Genomic DNA, 14,524 nt, shown 5'->3' with positions numbered 1-14,524 from the left:
AGTAGGAAAGCATGAGTCCAGTATCTATCGTGTTATCCCTGGTGAGTGCACCTAACCACAAACTGCCTGACTGGACAGCGTCCTGCTGAGCAGGCCACGAGTAGAATAGCTGGTGGCAGTTCTGCTTGGGCAGGTTATCTACAATATCTAGTTATCTACCTACAGCCGCTAAGGAAATCTCCTGGCCCCAAGCTCGTGGCATGCTCGAATATATGCTACATCTGGTGGACATTCTCAGGGGAAATACATGCCAAGCTAAAGGAACTGCATGACCAGTATGGTGATGTTGTGCGCATTTCGCCTCCACTCTGGTGTACCTTACCGAAGCCCCGGCGCTTGGAAAGATATCTACGGTCACCGCAAACACGGTGTCAATTCGTTCATCAAGGATCCCGAGTTCTATAACCCCAGCCCGAACGGTGGGCATATACTTACAGCTGGTGACGCCGATCACGCCAGGCAGCGGCGCCGATTGTCGCATGCAATCTCCGAGAAAAACGTTGAGAGAACAGGAGTCGCTCGTACTGCATTACGTCGATCTTCTCGTCGAGAAACTACGTGCTGAATGCGCAGCTGCGCGAAGCACGGTCGATATGATGAAGTGGTACAATTACACCACCTTTGATATTTTTGGCGATATGGCCTTCGGGGAGTTGTTAAATTGCCTCCGGGACAATCGCTACCAACCCTGGGTGGTGATGGTATACCAAAGTGTGAAAATGAGCATCGACCTGAGACTTATTCATCTTTATCCGTTACTAGAATCACTGGCTACAAGATTACTCCAAAAAAGGCCGCGGAAATGAGAAATGAGCACTGGCGCATGAGTAAGGACAAAGTCGGTCATCGGCTTGACCTGCAGGCTACCAGACCGGACTTTCTCAGACACAATGACGAACGAGGCATGACGCGGCAGGAGATAGAAGAGAATGCAGGTGTTTTGATTCTTGCTGGGAGTGAGACAACCGCTACCTTGCTGTCCGGCTGCCCTTTCTATGTCCTGAAACACCCTGAAAAGTACAACAAGCTCGTCCAGGAAATCAGAGGGGCTTTTCAGAAACAAGAGGATATCACTTTCCTTTCAGTGGCAAGACTCCCGTACTCGCACGCTGTGCTCGAAGAAAGCTTACGATTATATCCTCCTGTGCCAGGATATCTTCCAAGAAAGGTCCCGATGGGGGGCCGCTTCCATTGATGGACAATATGTCCCGGAAGGTGTAGGCAAAGACTAGAATATCATTTGGCACGTCCCTTCCGCTAACTGTTTCAATAGATCTCTGTATCTGTAGTACCCTTCTTGGCTTCTCGGGCGAAATCCAATTTCGTCGAGCCCGAATCTTTTATTCCTGAGCGTTGGCTGGAAAACCGGTATCCTAGGTTTGAAACGGATCACAGAGAGGCTTCACAACCCTTCTCCTTTGGACTTCGAAATTTGCTAGGCAAGAAGTATATTGCTGCACTTTCTGCTGCATCTACTCATTATTGACAAGGGCTTTTGGTCCCTCGATACAGTCTCGCTTATGCTGAAATGCGCCTCATCGTTGCAAAGCTGCTCTGGAACTTTGACATGACCCTCTATGAAGGCTGCCGCGACTGGGGTGATCAGACATCGTATATCATCTGGTAGAAGCCGTCTTTGATGGTGGAACTGAAGGCCGTCAGGTAAGCATTTGCACATGCGAGAGCTCAAGCGTTGCCTATCTGCTTAAGTGCGGTTTGTGTTCTGGTAGGGTATGGCAATACTCTCATTCGGGATAACATAGGGCTTGTGCCAAGATCATAGCTTCCTTGCTTTTTGTGTAACGTTGGTACTCTATTGGCTACTGGTCCACTTCACTAGTCAAGCGCGGTCCTCTGGAAATAAGTCGCCCCCTTTTGGTGGTCTGTAAACTTTGTCCCTATTCGGGACGGGTTGCATAAGCAGCCTTGCCCAGTGCTGGAGTCCCTCTTACAGGATGAGATGGATTAAGGTACTTTGTTGTCTTGAGACTGGTTTTACGAGTCATGACACAAACACGAGTCTGAGTTATAGCGCACGGTTCAACTGGGCGACGATCTCGTGCCCTCCTAGACCATCCCATTCGTCGGGGCAATCGATCACTTCAACCGGGAGTAGTGCTGCCAGCCTTGCAACGTACATAGCTCAGTAGTGGTACTTTCTGGTTGATAAAAACTTCTTCTGTGACTGACTGCAAAGGCGCAGCTTAACACTGTGTTTCTGGGGCCAAATCTGGCCTGGCGAAGAAGCATGTGGTTCACTCGGTTACGCAAAGAAATGTGCGTTCCAGTTGGGGCTGTGGTATGCCTTGCAGTCCACCGGACAATATTGCAATCTTCGAGACTTTCCATGTGTGTTATATCGATACATTTGCTAAAACGAGAAGATCCTTTGTCGGTATGTAACCTCATTCAGAAGAACCGGGGACATTCGGTCTCAGCTCCGAGGATCGAGTTGCGCTTTCGGTACGAGATCTTCGAGCACCTTCTCCACATTCATTCGAGCATTGCGGTAGCGCGTACCAGGTATCATTGTATCTTCCCAGGTAGAACTTCCATACGCTAAAGTCAATGAATAAGGCGGTGAACAAGCTGAAGCGAGTCTCAAGATCCAAGAACCCATGGGTGAATAGTCCCAGCCCGAAGGATCTTGCGAACTCAGCATTGCAGACGAGGAATAGGACGCAAAGGCACAGAGAGGCCAAGCTTAGGAAAATGTATTCATGAGACAGATGACGTTTGCGAGAATATCCTGTTGAAAGCCCAGTATGAGAGTCAAAGCGTAATCACACGACATCAACGAGTCATTATGCTGGCCTAGCAACCACACTATTAGTCCATAGATCTGGACAAAGCAGTAGAATGAGGCCCAGAGCTTCAGGCGAGACCGAACCAATGTCTCCTCCTGGGAAAAGGCTTGTCAGCATCCTGGATTCCTCGGTTTCACCGCCACAACTTGACCGTTCATGATCCACTCCAGCCACAGGTGGCTTGTGTGTTATCATGCAGAATCGGCGATCCGCAAAGAACTATTGGTTGTATGCAAAATGGATGGTAAGGAGTGCTCAATGGCATCGAACATTGCACGGTGCATTGGAAAAAAAAGCAAATACGAGGATGCCCCACAACTTGGCAGAGGGACAATGCAGATCTAACAAAACTTTTCATACTGCGTCGAGTGTCCATCAATGAGCCTTCCTTTGCTCCTGTTCCTGTCATGGAGATTTGACTCAATTGTGCACGAGCAATACCTTAAAATCGTGTCCCTGCACACCGCGCAGCAGGAGAAGCCTGAACCCTGGATTTTACTCCGCTAGTCCGCTGCAGGCTGCCGGGAACCACTACGGTAATAGCAGTTCATCAAGCAGATAATGGCCATTCTAGACCATATTGTCAATATGATGGTCAGTAGTCAATGATTGGTCGGAACAACTGGTGACCTCGTGGAAGCTCAGGGATCCTGGGATGGAATCATGTAGAAAGGAGTGCAGTTCTTGACAGTTTAGGTTCATAAGAAGCAAGTATGGAATGATCGACGTTGGAAACAGGTAGCAGTTTAGTATGTGGGAGCTTGGAAAAGACAACCTGCATCCAATAGCACGAACCAGCAAGGTGATGACCATGGAAAGCAGATATGCAACAAAAACAAAAGCAGAGGAAAACCCGCTAGAGAAGTCTGGCTGAGGCTATAGTGGGGACTGTGGCTTGTGGCCAGGACTAAACCGGAAGGAGGTGTGGCGAAGTCGCTGGCCCAACACTGACCAAAATTGTCCTAGTTACCCACATATTGTGATCCATCTATGATTACGGAGATTGCTTCCCCATCCAGGTTACAGGGATCGCGTTCAATTGGTGCAATATTCTGATCAGGTAAACAACTTTCGTGGTTCACAATCCCTTCTGACCGTTCTGTGATACAAGAACGGAAAGCTTTGCGTACCACTGCGGAACTAGGACGTACTTTGTTCTAGCCCGGTTGTCTGTTCCTCCAGGTTTTGAACTCCATTGGATAGAGAAGAAAGTCTATCTACAGAAAATTTCTTCGTCACGCTGTACATTGTTTGGCGGGATGTCCAATGTCTTGGTTTCGTAGAAACACTGCGATTGCCACTACATGTTGACTCGCTCACTACAAGCATGATCCTTCCGAGAATGCGTGATGGATGCAGCCTTGTCTCATCAGTCGTCTCTTTTCAGCATTGAGTATCTCTCTGGGCCACACAAGAAAGCAAGAGAACTTCATGGACCATCCATGTTCAAGTCCAAAGAGTGAAGCATGAGCTACCTCCTCCCCCACACGTCCACTGATACAATGGTGTACTGTTTGCGAATACGGATGTAAAGGCCAGCGTCCGAGATACCCCGTGGAATGCGTTAAAGATCTCGCATGATGCGCAAGGGTTTGCAACTTGTGCTTCACAATTCAATTGGCTCTCCCCAAAGCGGATCTGACATCATCTCGACCTTATCACCATTTCTCTGCCCGATTTCGGGAATTCTCAGTTGCTTTAGCGCTGTGGAAACTATATCCGTGTTGTTCAATACTGCGTTAGAGTGGCGTTCGCATGAGGAGATGGTGCCAGCACAAGGCCAAGAAAAACAAATATGGAAAGAGGCACAATACCACCTGTTCAAGAGAATAATATAACGAATGAGAAGACGATTAGAGGAACAGGAGAGGAGAAAGGTCCAGATGGGGGTTCCACTTTCCCAAAATGCCCACATTGCAGGAAGGATGTATTTTTTGTTTCATGCTTATGGGTTCGATTCATCCGCACCCAGAATCCAGTAAACACTGGGACAAGCTTGTGGGCCCTTATCTGGCGTCAGCACATAACTGTAATCCCACGCAGATCCACAATCTCGCTAATCTTGCATTTCAAGGGAGCTATTGAGATTAGCTTTTTTTCCCCTTGTCCACGGTGGCAAACCTGCTAAGATAGCATTCAGCACTGTCCTCCAAATTGGAAATATGTTATGATGCCCTTTGTGGTAGGGTTCACACTATATGAGGCTGGTACTCAACATATATGAACCACCCTCGGGAGCCAGTATTATCCTACCTTTTGTTTGCTGATTCAAGATCCATTGTCTCTATCAATTGTCTGGTCAATCCCCTTGCTTGTGCTATGTTGAATTCCTTCTATTGTTGACATATCATTTCAGGCTAAAGATATAGGTTACTTGCATTTGTTGAAGTTGGGCTCGAGCTGAGTCCATCGAATTGCTCTTTCCAGTACCATAACAAAGGCCATACCGATCTCCAACAGGGGAGGCTTGCCAAAATGGTTCAGAGCAAAGGTGGAAGTTCCCGAGGAAGCTCCAGTCGGGAGTTCGGCATCACATTCGAGATTGAGCCCCCGGCTGCTGTTCGTCCGGGGACGCCATTTACCCTGCCAGTAATTGTGGCAGTCAGACCCGTGGGTAACCTAGTGAACCCAGCAGTCCAGCACATGGTTGCGCACGCATCGCTCAGGAGCGAGACGGGAACGGCTGCGGCCACCGGACTGGCGGGGACACTAACGTCCAGCGTGCGCAGTCGAAACGGGAACACGACGAGCGGATTTGCCAAGTTCAGCCCGCTGAGCATTGCGCAGCCAGGTCGATACCGAATTCGAGTGATCCTCGGTGCTGCCTCACATAGCGGAGTAACCATAAAGGAGTATGTCGACTCCGGGGTCATTCATGTCCAAGCAGGAGCAGAAGCCGTGCAACGCCCAAGTACGTATTGTCCTTGGATTTGCGTCAGAGGCCTTGAACAACGCCGCATATTCATCTTGACCACCGACTGACTAGTTCTAGCGGATTTGCAGATATCTAAGCTCCAGGCCATGACGGCGGAAAATATTGATATAACACCGGCTGACATTGCCGCGTGGCAGAGACCGGCATGAGCGTCTCTCCACTCTCACTCAATAGAGGGACTTGTTTTTACATCACCCTTCATAGATCCAACGGTTATCATGACTACACGGCTGGACACTTCTAGTCACGAACCTGACGGGGTGCGGGGGGAGGGCGGGCCACATTATTGTTTATGGGACAAGGAGTACTGCTGGAGAACTGCCATTGCGTGATTTTTCGGCTCCGGCGTTCTGCTGCGTTTTCAAAATTTATTGATTATTATTTTTTTTATTCGCAAAGTTTCCCCTTTGGGTCGTCTAATGTCCATGATTCCCCCTTTTTTGGTTATCACCCCTGAGACGTCCTGCCGAACATATAATTATTTAACTCTTTAATGATAGTTATTATTCATAGATTGGCCATAGCACACGGTATTAGCCACTAAATCCATCAGACTTCACCCTGTACCCTCGTAATGAACAGCAGTAAATCGTCGCGGTGAATGAATGCTTAAGCTTCAAACTTCGAAGCTATGGCTGCGGAGTTTGGACTCAGGCTTGGGAGTCGCCGACTACGTAATGACGGGCCACCCACGTGTGCTTGCAGTAGAAGAGGCTCCGGCACAAGAACCCAGCAATCACGACCAGAAATTTGAAAAAGAAAGATACCAATATGCGGGTCGAGTTCTTGGCAATTATCGAAATATCGACCGGAAGAGTGTCACCTGCGATTTCTAGACGATCGGGCACGCCTAGTGGTCGATCTGATGGGGAGCTGAGAGGTGAGAGTTGACTTGCTTACGGAGCACGACCTGGTAGTTAACTAATTCACGCAAGGTTGACTACCTCACCCATTTTCGCCTTCAATGTGTCTCCTATTTTTGGAATTTCTGTACGTTTGTAAAACAAGTTGTCGACCTGCTACCTTGACTGAATCTGCGTATGACTGGCAACTACGGGGTAGACCAGGACGAAAGGCGCCAGGGTTGCGGCCTAGGTCAAAACCCTAAGTGAATGTGGTGACCTTGACTACTGTTTCATGAAACATTATTCTGAAATCTGCTGCGCGATCAAAGCTGGGATGGTTGATGTTGTTATGACCTTTATCTTGGCTTTTATAGTGGTGATAGATGATACAAGATGGTCGGGCTTACTGAGAGAGGTATGTGGCCCATGCACTGGCTCTAATTATCAATGTAACTATATTTCAAACTTTCTTCAGATCTAGGTCGCTGACAATATAGAATTGAAAGCAGTATGCACAGTCATAAAGACAGAACCAAGACCAGTCATAAGTGCACGTCGACTGAGTGGCGGAACGCCGAGATGGATACAGCGGATGCATGCTGTTTTTCTTTTCCGGATGTCCAATCTCTGATGCCGCGCAGTGCCTGGAGTAGATCCTCGGATTGATGGAGCTTCTTGCGGTGCTTGACCTCGATGCTCTGACTATGCCGAGAAAGTGATGATTTATCGAAGATGATACCGTTCACTGCTGGTATGTTCAAGTGTCCGTCGGTGAGTGTCATGTATATGACGCTGTTGAACCGTGACACGCTGATTGGAGGCCAGTCTCAAGCTGAGGACCAAAGAAGAGGCAAAAATGATACGAAGATCGCGACGTTCAGCTCTCTTTCCCATGACGCAAGCGATCAACGCCTTCTCGGACGGTGTCCCGCAGACTGAACCCACCGAACAACCAATCGTTAGAATGACGGCCGTAGTGGTTCACAGTCCCGCTGTAGCGACGATAATCATCGCCGCTCTTTCTGGACTGGGAGCTGTATGATCCCGAGTGGCGCTTCTGCAGACCAGGAGAAGATGGATTGGTAGGCTCGATGGGAGACATTGCGGTGGGGCTTGTTGAACGTCGAGGAATATTGTCAGTGGAAGTAGGAATGCTTCTAGGAATGGTTCCGCCGTAGCTGTCGGACGTGGAGCGACGAGTACGGTTTACCGGCAACTCTGCGCCAATTGTTGCGCGCGACTTTGAACGAGAGCGAAATAGTCTTGCACCAGACGGGAAGGAAAGTCTATGGGAGGATTGGTGGGGACTGTCAGTGGCGTTGCCGCTTTGAGAGGAGTCAGATGAGGAGACGGTGGTCGTGTGAGAAATCGAACGATCGATATTGTTCGGCTCGATTACTGCGGGACTAACACGGTGCTGATCTTTCATGTTCAGAAAGATTTCAGAAGGTATGTAAGGTCTTTACCCGGATTGGGACTTTGAATTTGGAAGAAGAGGGTCAAGAGTTGAGAACAAAGACTAATCAAAGCGGCGGACAGATAGTTATATTTATGTCTTTCAGCTCCAGCACCGACATCCACTGACGGTGTACTCCGGGCACTCAACTTCCGTTACCTATCTCCTCCCTCCCGGTCATCCAATCATCGAGCCATGAGGACGGGACTGACATTTCCTGGGGCACTGGGTCCCTGCTCCCATTGACGAATCAAGAGCTGCCAACGATTCTGACTTTCCAGAGTCGGTGAGATTCTCGGTTAGCCCCACCTACTCTGCCCTACAAGGTTGACGAAGAGCCAATCACCATTTCAACACCTGCAGATTGATTCCCCAGAAGGGCCAAATTCACCGCTTCTGCCTAGCGACCAGAATCATCAACAACAGTGTCACTTGGTAATTATTCGACTTTCGTGAATGGATGAAGATAAGAAGTGCAAAACCTTGGATATGACACGTTTCCCTACAACTCCGTTGTCAATGACTGAGTTTCGTTTGAATCCTCTTCTAGAATGAACATCTCTCAGTCATCATTCCCCTTCCACTTCCCCACATGTCAAATAACCCCTCCGAGAAGGCCTAAGCAGCCGAGACCTGCCCAGGGTTGTATGGTCATTCTAGCGTGCTTCGAGAAGGATATCGGGCAACTCAAGTGGTCCAATCACATCATCTGGCCCCCACGAGACGATAATTCTTGCATTGCAACTGGCCGAATGGGAGGAACATACCCATTATTCTATGCGTCCTATGCGTTAGTGTAGGATTAGTCCAGGATGACTCAGTGACTTCTAGGTAGAAACATTTTCTCGACTGAAGTGAGTAGTCTGGCTGTCTGACACGTTTCAAAGTCTGACTCGGTTGACTATGCAGACCTCCTCGAGGCTCGAGTAACCAACCGAAGGACAGTGATTAGCGGCATATAAACCAAATCTTGAAGCTAGGACACACGATCACTGCTGCCACTACTCTGTAGTCTGTGCCTCCTGCCGATTGAGCAGCTGCCAAGAACAGATGTGCAAACAAGGAAATGAACATCTCCACACTTGAGGCTCTGGTTCTGTCGGTACTCGGTGATTTGCACCCATATGACATCACCTGATTGCTTGCCAAGATAAAACAGTCAAGAGTGCTTCTCCTCGGCACATTTGTTCCGATCATGGCCTCAGGGAGGAAAAGATCTCATTGCGCTAATAGGGACTATGGCCTGAGATCACCTGGGTTAGATATTGTGTATACGCTTCATTCGATCTCCGCCAGAGATTGACGACATACATCTAGCCTGGCGCTTGATGTGTCACTAATGGACTGAGAGCGGTGCCGAAAGTGCCTTTGAATATGGTTGGGTCTTGCGGCGATATCAAGGCGTGATTGAAGGACTTGAAGCCACCGGAGGCAATGCCAGTGCTTACGCATACAATACTCTGCATATATTATCCTAGCAGGGCGAACATATAATCCCCTTAAGATAAACAATGCAATAACTCATATAAATTAGGACTATGCATGTTTGCTCTATAACAGTGTAGAGCAATTCCCGGCCTGCCATGTTCCAGAAAGCGCTATATTGTGGTTGTGAGAGTAAGGGCCAATTGTTCAATATGTCCGTCGCAACCAGGATCAGACCGCAGATGGACTATGAAGAATTAAAGAAGCAACTGCACCAAACGCCAGGAGCATGTAGCCTCCGCAATCACTCCTCCAAAAGTGTCCAGAGACTCGCGCTCGGCGCCCTCCATGACCGCGGCTGCTCCGAATGACACCTTCGATGATTCCTCTCAGCCGTTAAGTAATCAGAATCGTCAGTGGTTGTTGTTTTTCTCCCCCGATCAGCGAACGTATAAGCTGGTTGTGTCTCAGCCGCTTGAGGCACCCAAACGGAGACCACGACCTGTTTCCCAGCTGAAGTAGTTGTAGGCAAAACAAACAGCGATCGAGCCTTATCAAGAGGCGGACGGATCATCTGTCGTAGCGAGACTGTGCTACCGCTCGTCGTAGCACTTCTATGCGAGGACATATGATGCCGGTCGGCGTGCTTCGAAGCAAACCATCGGTGGGACCGCATCGTCTTCGTCCGCACAATTCCGGCAGATGCAGCATCATCTTCCGGTAGATCTTCGGAGACGATGGGTGCCAAGTAGTGTTCTTCGAGCTCCGCGAGCGTCGATGGACCTAGTGCGCTGGAGTTCCGGGCGATTTTTCTTTCGCGCAGCTGCGCGGCTGGACTGCCAAAAGGCCAGGAGTGACGTCTTCGATGGTGATGCAGATGAGGCATGTTAAAAAACCAGAGTAAATAAAGACCTTCTTTCTTTGTACAACGATAACAGCTATGCTCCCTATGCAGAATATATGGCAGAGAAATGAGACATGGACCAAGTATCTCTACTTCCTCCTTAACGAGAGACAAAATATCGCCATCCGGATTCTCCCAATAATATCGCAGAAGCAAAATGGCCAGATTTCTATCTTCAGACTTCAGCCTACCCGCATCTCTGCATTTAAAGAGCTCCGCCCTTTGGACCTGATTATGAGGCCACCACGTGGACGGTGCACGCGTCGGAAGGCGTGAGCAGAAAGTCGACCCGGTGACTAATTTAGAGTGAACACAAAACCAGTATACCCTAGCCCGGGCAACCTCTATGACTGTTCATACTGTCAGGGCAAATCTCCATTCGTGATCACAGGGCGCAGAGGGGCCCCGAATTGAGTCACGGAACGGGTAGGCAGCAGGGCCCGGATCTGGGGTAACAGGCGATCATCTGTGGCGTACTGAGCAACGTCTGAGTGGCAGGCGACTATCCGACTGCGAACGATATTCAAGACAGATGCAGCTTTCAAGATCGGTGACATCATGAGATGTTGTGACCGATTCTCCGGGCCTATGTCAATAGTTGATAGGCCAGCTTGCTGGATGTGTCCTAGATCCATTCCGGACTCGCGACCGCAGGCGTATCACAGTCACGGTGATGGACGCGAGGAGAGTCGTTCCATCTCGTGACATGTGGTAGTTTCCAATTTCAACATAATGAATTTCTTGACTGGAAGCAATCATGTTTCATCTCAAGCAAATTTGCTTATGAATGACATTGATGGGAAGGTTTCCAACAAGCAACAGTCACGTGGTCTAATGGTTATGATTTCTCGTTCACAATTAAAAGTGAGCTCCTTAAAGGATACCGAGAAGGTTCCCGGTTCGATCCCGGGCGTGACTAGTTTTTTTATAATTTGTGATCAAGCACTGGGATTAATTTCGCTAGGACTGATGAACTGAAGGTACAATCCCATTGGGCTAAAGCATTAATCAGTTCATGGACGTTCCTGAAGAATCATCTGGTACGAACATGCCGCAACTGGCATAGATTTAATTAGATCCCTAAGGAAACCCTCGGGGATAACATCCCAGGCAGCTCGAACTATCTTAGTGATCGTCCGGATATTTCTCTTGGATCCAGTCCTTCATCTAATCCCGAACTGCCTCAATGAAATTCTTGTTCCGCGTTGATTGTACGTCATCCCTTCTCCTAGAATAGATATAGCCCTTTAGTAGAACTATGAAATGAGCCCCAAAACATCCATCCGCGTCTTTTAGGAGGAGGTACAAAGACATGTCTCCTCTAGCTCTTCAATGGACTTCCTAGTCACGTAGATTTATTTAAGGAAGCCTGATGTAACCCACGTCTTGTTAGACCAAAGAATCCCAATTCAGTCTGTTGTCTAGTTCACATGCTCTAATGCCCAGGCAAGACGTACATGCTTATTCTGGTCAGATAATGGAGGTCTTTGAGAGGCAATACGGTGAGTATAACCTCGTTTCTTTAATGCACGAGCAAGAGCAGATGGTCCGACGGGTAGATCAAGTTCTTGACAGATTTTATAGAAAGGTAAGCCCCGATTTCGCTTCGAGGAAGAGATAAATGTTATAATATTATCAATATCTTCCTCAGAGAGCTTTGGCGGCTGCCCAGGAGCCTTCCTCGGTGTTGTTTGCTGGCTTTGGCAGGTATACTGAACCTGGCGATGCGTGATTTGAAGCTGATCTGCAATCTGTTGATAGGTAAAGCCAGCTTCTCGGAGGGTAAGGACACGGATTCGATCATCACGGCTAAGGCGTATAGAGTTGTTACCCCTCTGCTCAGCTGCCTGCTGACGGGGACTACTAGCTTCGGGGATAGGCATGCGGTGTTGATTGCTCACTAGGTTCACAAAGATAGGAGGTCTTATTGGCTTCATATAGTATCAATTAGGAAGGCGGTAATGGATACTAGATTGATTCAAATCCCTGCAAGGCCCATTATACTAACAAAATCCCCGGGGTTAACTAGAGTACATACTATCATGGTGCGAATAGTGCAAGATCAACAAAGGATGTGGAGGCAATTTCCCTATTAATTATGCCTAAGGCATCCACTTCAGAGTTCCAACTTAGTGTTTCAAAATCAGGGGTTTGTTGAATTGTTTTCACTAGACACTCTCTTCAATCCATCTGTCACAGACTGGACGATCTCAATGTGATCCTTCAAAAAAGAGCTCTGCTCACCTGAAATACCGTCCGTTAATCTACAGACTGCACTTATTTCCTTCTGCAACCTACTTTGCCTCAAAGAGACCTATAGTTACAGACGATGGCCATGTCTTCTACCATTCCGTTCACCCTCGATGTCCCAACGTTACTCTGTATCGGCTTTACCCTATCGTTCATGCCTATCGCCTACTTGCTTGGTGGGGCACTGATACCATCTTCCCAAACGCGCAACCGAATACTCTTCTATTGGCACGCCTACGATGCCCTAACCCACATCTTCATCGAAGGATCGTTCCTATACGAGTGCTTCTACAGCTACGCCACGCTCCCGGCCGGCGTTAGCAAAGAGCCATACTTCTTAGGCCACAAGGACCGCGTATACGGCGCAGCCTACGGAACAGGCCCAAGTGCTCGACTATGGCAGGAATACGCAAAAGCAGACCGTCGCTGGGCCGTCGCAGACGCTCCTACCATTTCTATTGAGCTGTTGACTGTATTTTTTGGCGGCCCGGCGGCCGCGTATGTGTGCTACTTGCTTTGGAAAGCATCGAGCAGCCGGTCAACTGCATCGGCAAAGGGCGCAGCTAAGGCGAGATTGTGGCTGGTTGCGCCCGCCCTAGCGACAGCTGAGCTGTACGGGGGTTTTATGACATTTGCGCCGGAATGGTTGACGGGAAGTCCCCAATTGGATACCAGTAATCCTGTGTACCTCTGGTTTTACCTCTTCTTCTTTAACACCTTGTGGGTGTGGATTCCGCTCTGGGTGCTCTGGGAGGCTGGCAAAGAGCTGCGAGCAGCTTTTGTGACGGCAGAGAAGGCCGATGAGGGCCGGAAGACCAGGTGAACAACTGCTTTGATCTTGGACAAATGCGCGGAAATAGAGTACATGAACAGCAATGAGACGAAGCACATAATTTTGATGCCTGTTTGGTTGCATATATCCAGATGGAGTTCCTCATCCATGGTTTAGGGTCGCAGTGGAGACTCACCCCTAGTTCTTAATGAGACGTTCAATGTTGATCAAACGTCGATACATCTGTATATGGCGGGTTTTATGTAGGCTGTAGGTCCCAGGCGCAACCTGCGATCTGCAAAGAGCTCGCTAGGCGCTTCCCTGAGCATGGTATAATCTCAAATTCGGAGTCTCGTGCAAGCAACGCCGCGGGCGATTCCAACTCTACAATTCTGCCCTCATCCACCAGCACCATCAGGTCATACCGTTCGACGTGCTGGAGCTGAGGCATGACGGCAAGCACTGTGCATCCCTCACATCCGACCTCTAAGAGATGCCGCATTGACGTTGCGGTGACTGCGTCCATACAGACAGACCCGTCAGCAGTCAAGTCTAAAACGACCAGAGATGGGATGGGCACCAAACCTGCTGGTGGCCTCGTCCAGCAACAGGGTCCGGCTTCTGCGGAGCAGCACCTGCCTCAGACAGTGTAACTGCTGCTCACCCGTGGACCAGTCTGTTTCCCTGAGTTCGGCGGTGAGGCCGCCCAGCGTGTGGATCCGCTCCCAGAGGGACATTTACATCCCAAGACCAGTTCCTCGAAGAGCGAGGTGAAGTCCAAGCCTCGACAGCGCTCGTCTACCCGGGGGCCGAAGAGACGATCAAGGGGACAGAGCATCGTGGATGGATCATGGCAGAAAGTAGAGGGATTTCTGCTAGTAAGAAACTCGAGGAACAGCTCATTAATGATTGAACTTGGAATGGTGGTTATCTATGGTGGTTATCTTTCACGCCCATCGCCTTCTGTACAGCTCAGCTGCGCTGTCTGCCATAGCTAATAGACTGAATAGACGAGACCGACGGACCTCTGAGAGTACCATGCGCATCAGTTATATTGATAGTAGATTTTAGGGCCCGGCAGTTTGGCTCATGGTTACTCCGCAGGAAAGAGAGCAGAGGATTTCGAGACC

General features: G+C 49.0%; 5 protein-coding genes and 1 non-coding gene across 6 annotated transcripts; 2 read left to right on the top strand and 4 right to left on the bottom strand.

Annotated features, from left to right (window-relative positions):
* Window positions 1-7,464: 7,464 nt before the first annotated feature.
* AFUA_2G13940 (uncharacterized protein) lies at window positions 7,465-8,016 on the bottom strand (the record flags this gene model as incomplete). The annotated part of the gene is made up of 1 exon (XM_750634.2): window positions 7,465-8,016. The coding sequence occupies one exon, from the start codon at window positions 8,014-8,016 to the stop codon at window positions 7,465-7,467; it is 552 nt and encodes a 183-aa protein (XP_755727.2).
* A 1,756-nt stretch (window positions 8,017-9,772) lies between these two features.
* On the bottom strand, window positions 9,773-10,354 carry AFUA_2G13930 (uncharacterized protein; the record flags this gene model as incomplete). Its single annotated transcript, XM_750633.1, has 2 exons — window positions 9,773-10,061; window positions 10,128-10,354. The coding sequence occupies 2 exons, from the start codon at window positions 10,352-10,354 to the stop codon at window positions 9,773-9,775; spliced, it is 516 nt and encodes a 171-aa protein (XP_755726.1).
* An 838-nt stretch (window positions 10,355-11,192) lies between these two features.
* tV(CAC)2 lies at window positions 11,193-11,291 on the top strand. Its single transcript has 2 exons — window positions 11,193-11,229; window positions 11,256-11,291. It is a non-coding gene (tRNA).
* A 108-nt stretch (window positions 11,292-11,399) lies between these two features.
* AFUA_2G13920 (uncharacterized protein) lies at window positions 11,400-12,266 on the bottom strand. The gene is made up of 2 exons (XM_077804197.1): window positions 11,830-12,266; window positions 11,400-11,741 (listed from the first exon to the last, which is right to left on the bottom strand). The coding sequence occupies exons 1-2, from the start codon at window positions 12,253-12,255 to the stop codon at window positions 11,718-11,720; spliced, it is 450 nt and encodes a 149-aa protein (XP_077660359.1). The 5' UTR covers window positions 12,256-12,266; the 3' UTR covers window positions 11,400-11,717.
* Window positions 12,267-12,455: 189 nt separating this feature from the next.
* AFUA_2G13910 (EXPERA domain-containing protein) lies at window positions 12,456-13,628 on the top strand. The gene has a single exon (XM_750631.2). It carries the CDS (start codon window positions 12,702-12,704, stop codon window positions 13,443-13,445), a length of 744 nt encoding a protein of 247 aa, XP_755724.1. The 5' UTR covers window positions 12,456-12,701; the 3' UTR covers window positions 13,446-13,628.
* Window positions 13,629-13,653: 25 nt separating this feature from the next.
* AFUA_2G13900 (uncharacterized protein) lies at window positions 13,654-14,131 on the bottom strand (the record flags this gene model as incomplete). The annotated part of the gene is made up of 2 exons (XM_077804196.1): window positions 13,654-13,856; window positions 13,957-14,131. 2 exons carry the CDS (start codon window positions 14,129-14,131, stop codon window positions 13,654-13,656), a joined length of 378 nt encoding a protein of 125 aa, XP_077660358.1.
* Window positions 14,132-14,524: the final 393 nt, after the last annotated feature.

The sequence above is a fragment of the Aspergillus fumigatus genome, chromosome 2 (assembly GCF_000002655.1).
Source record: "Aspergillus fumigatus Af293 chromosome 2, whole genome shotgun sequence".
NCBI lineage: Eukaryota > Fungi > Ascomycota > Eurotiomycetes > Eurotiales > Aspergillaceae > Aspergillus > Aspergillus fumigatus.
Note: the sequence above shows the minus strand (reverse complement) of the source record. Positions and strands in the feature narration are given on the sequence as shown.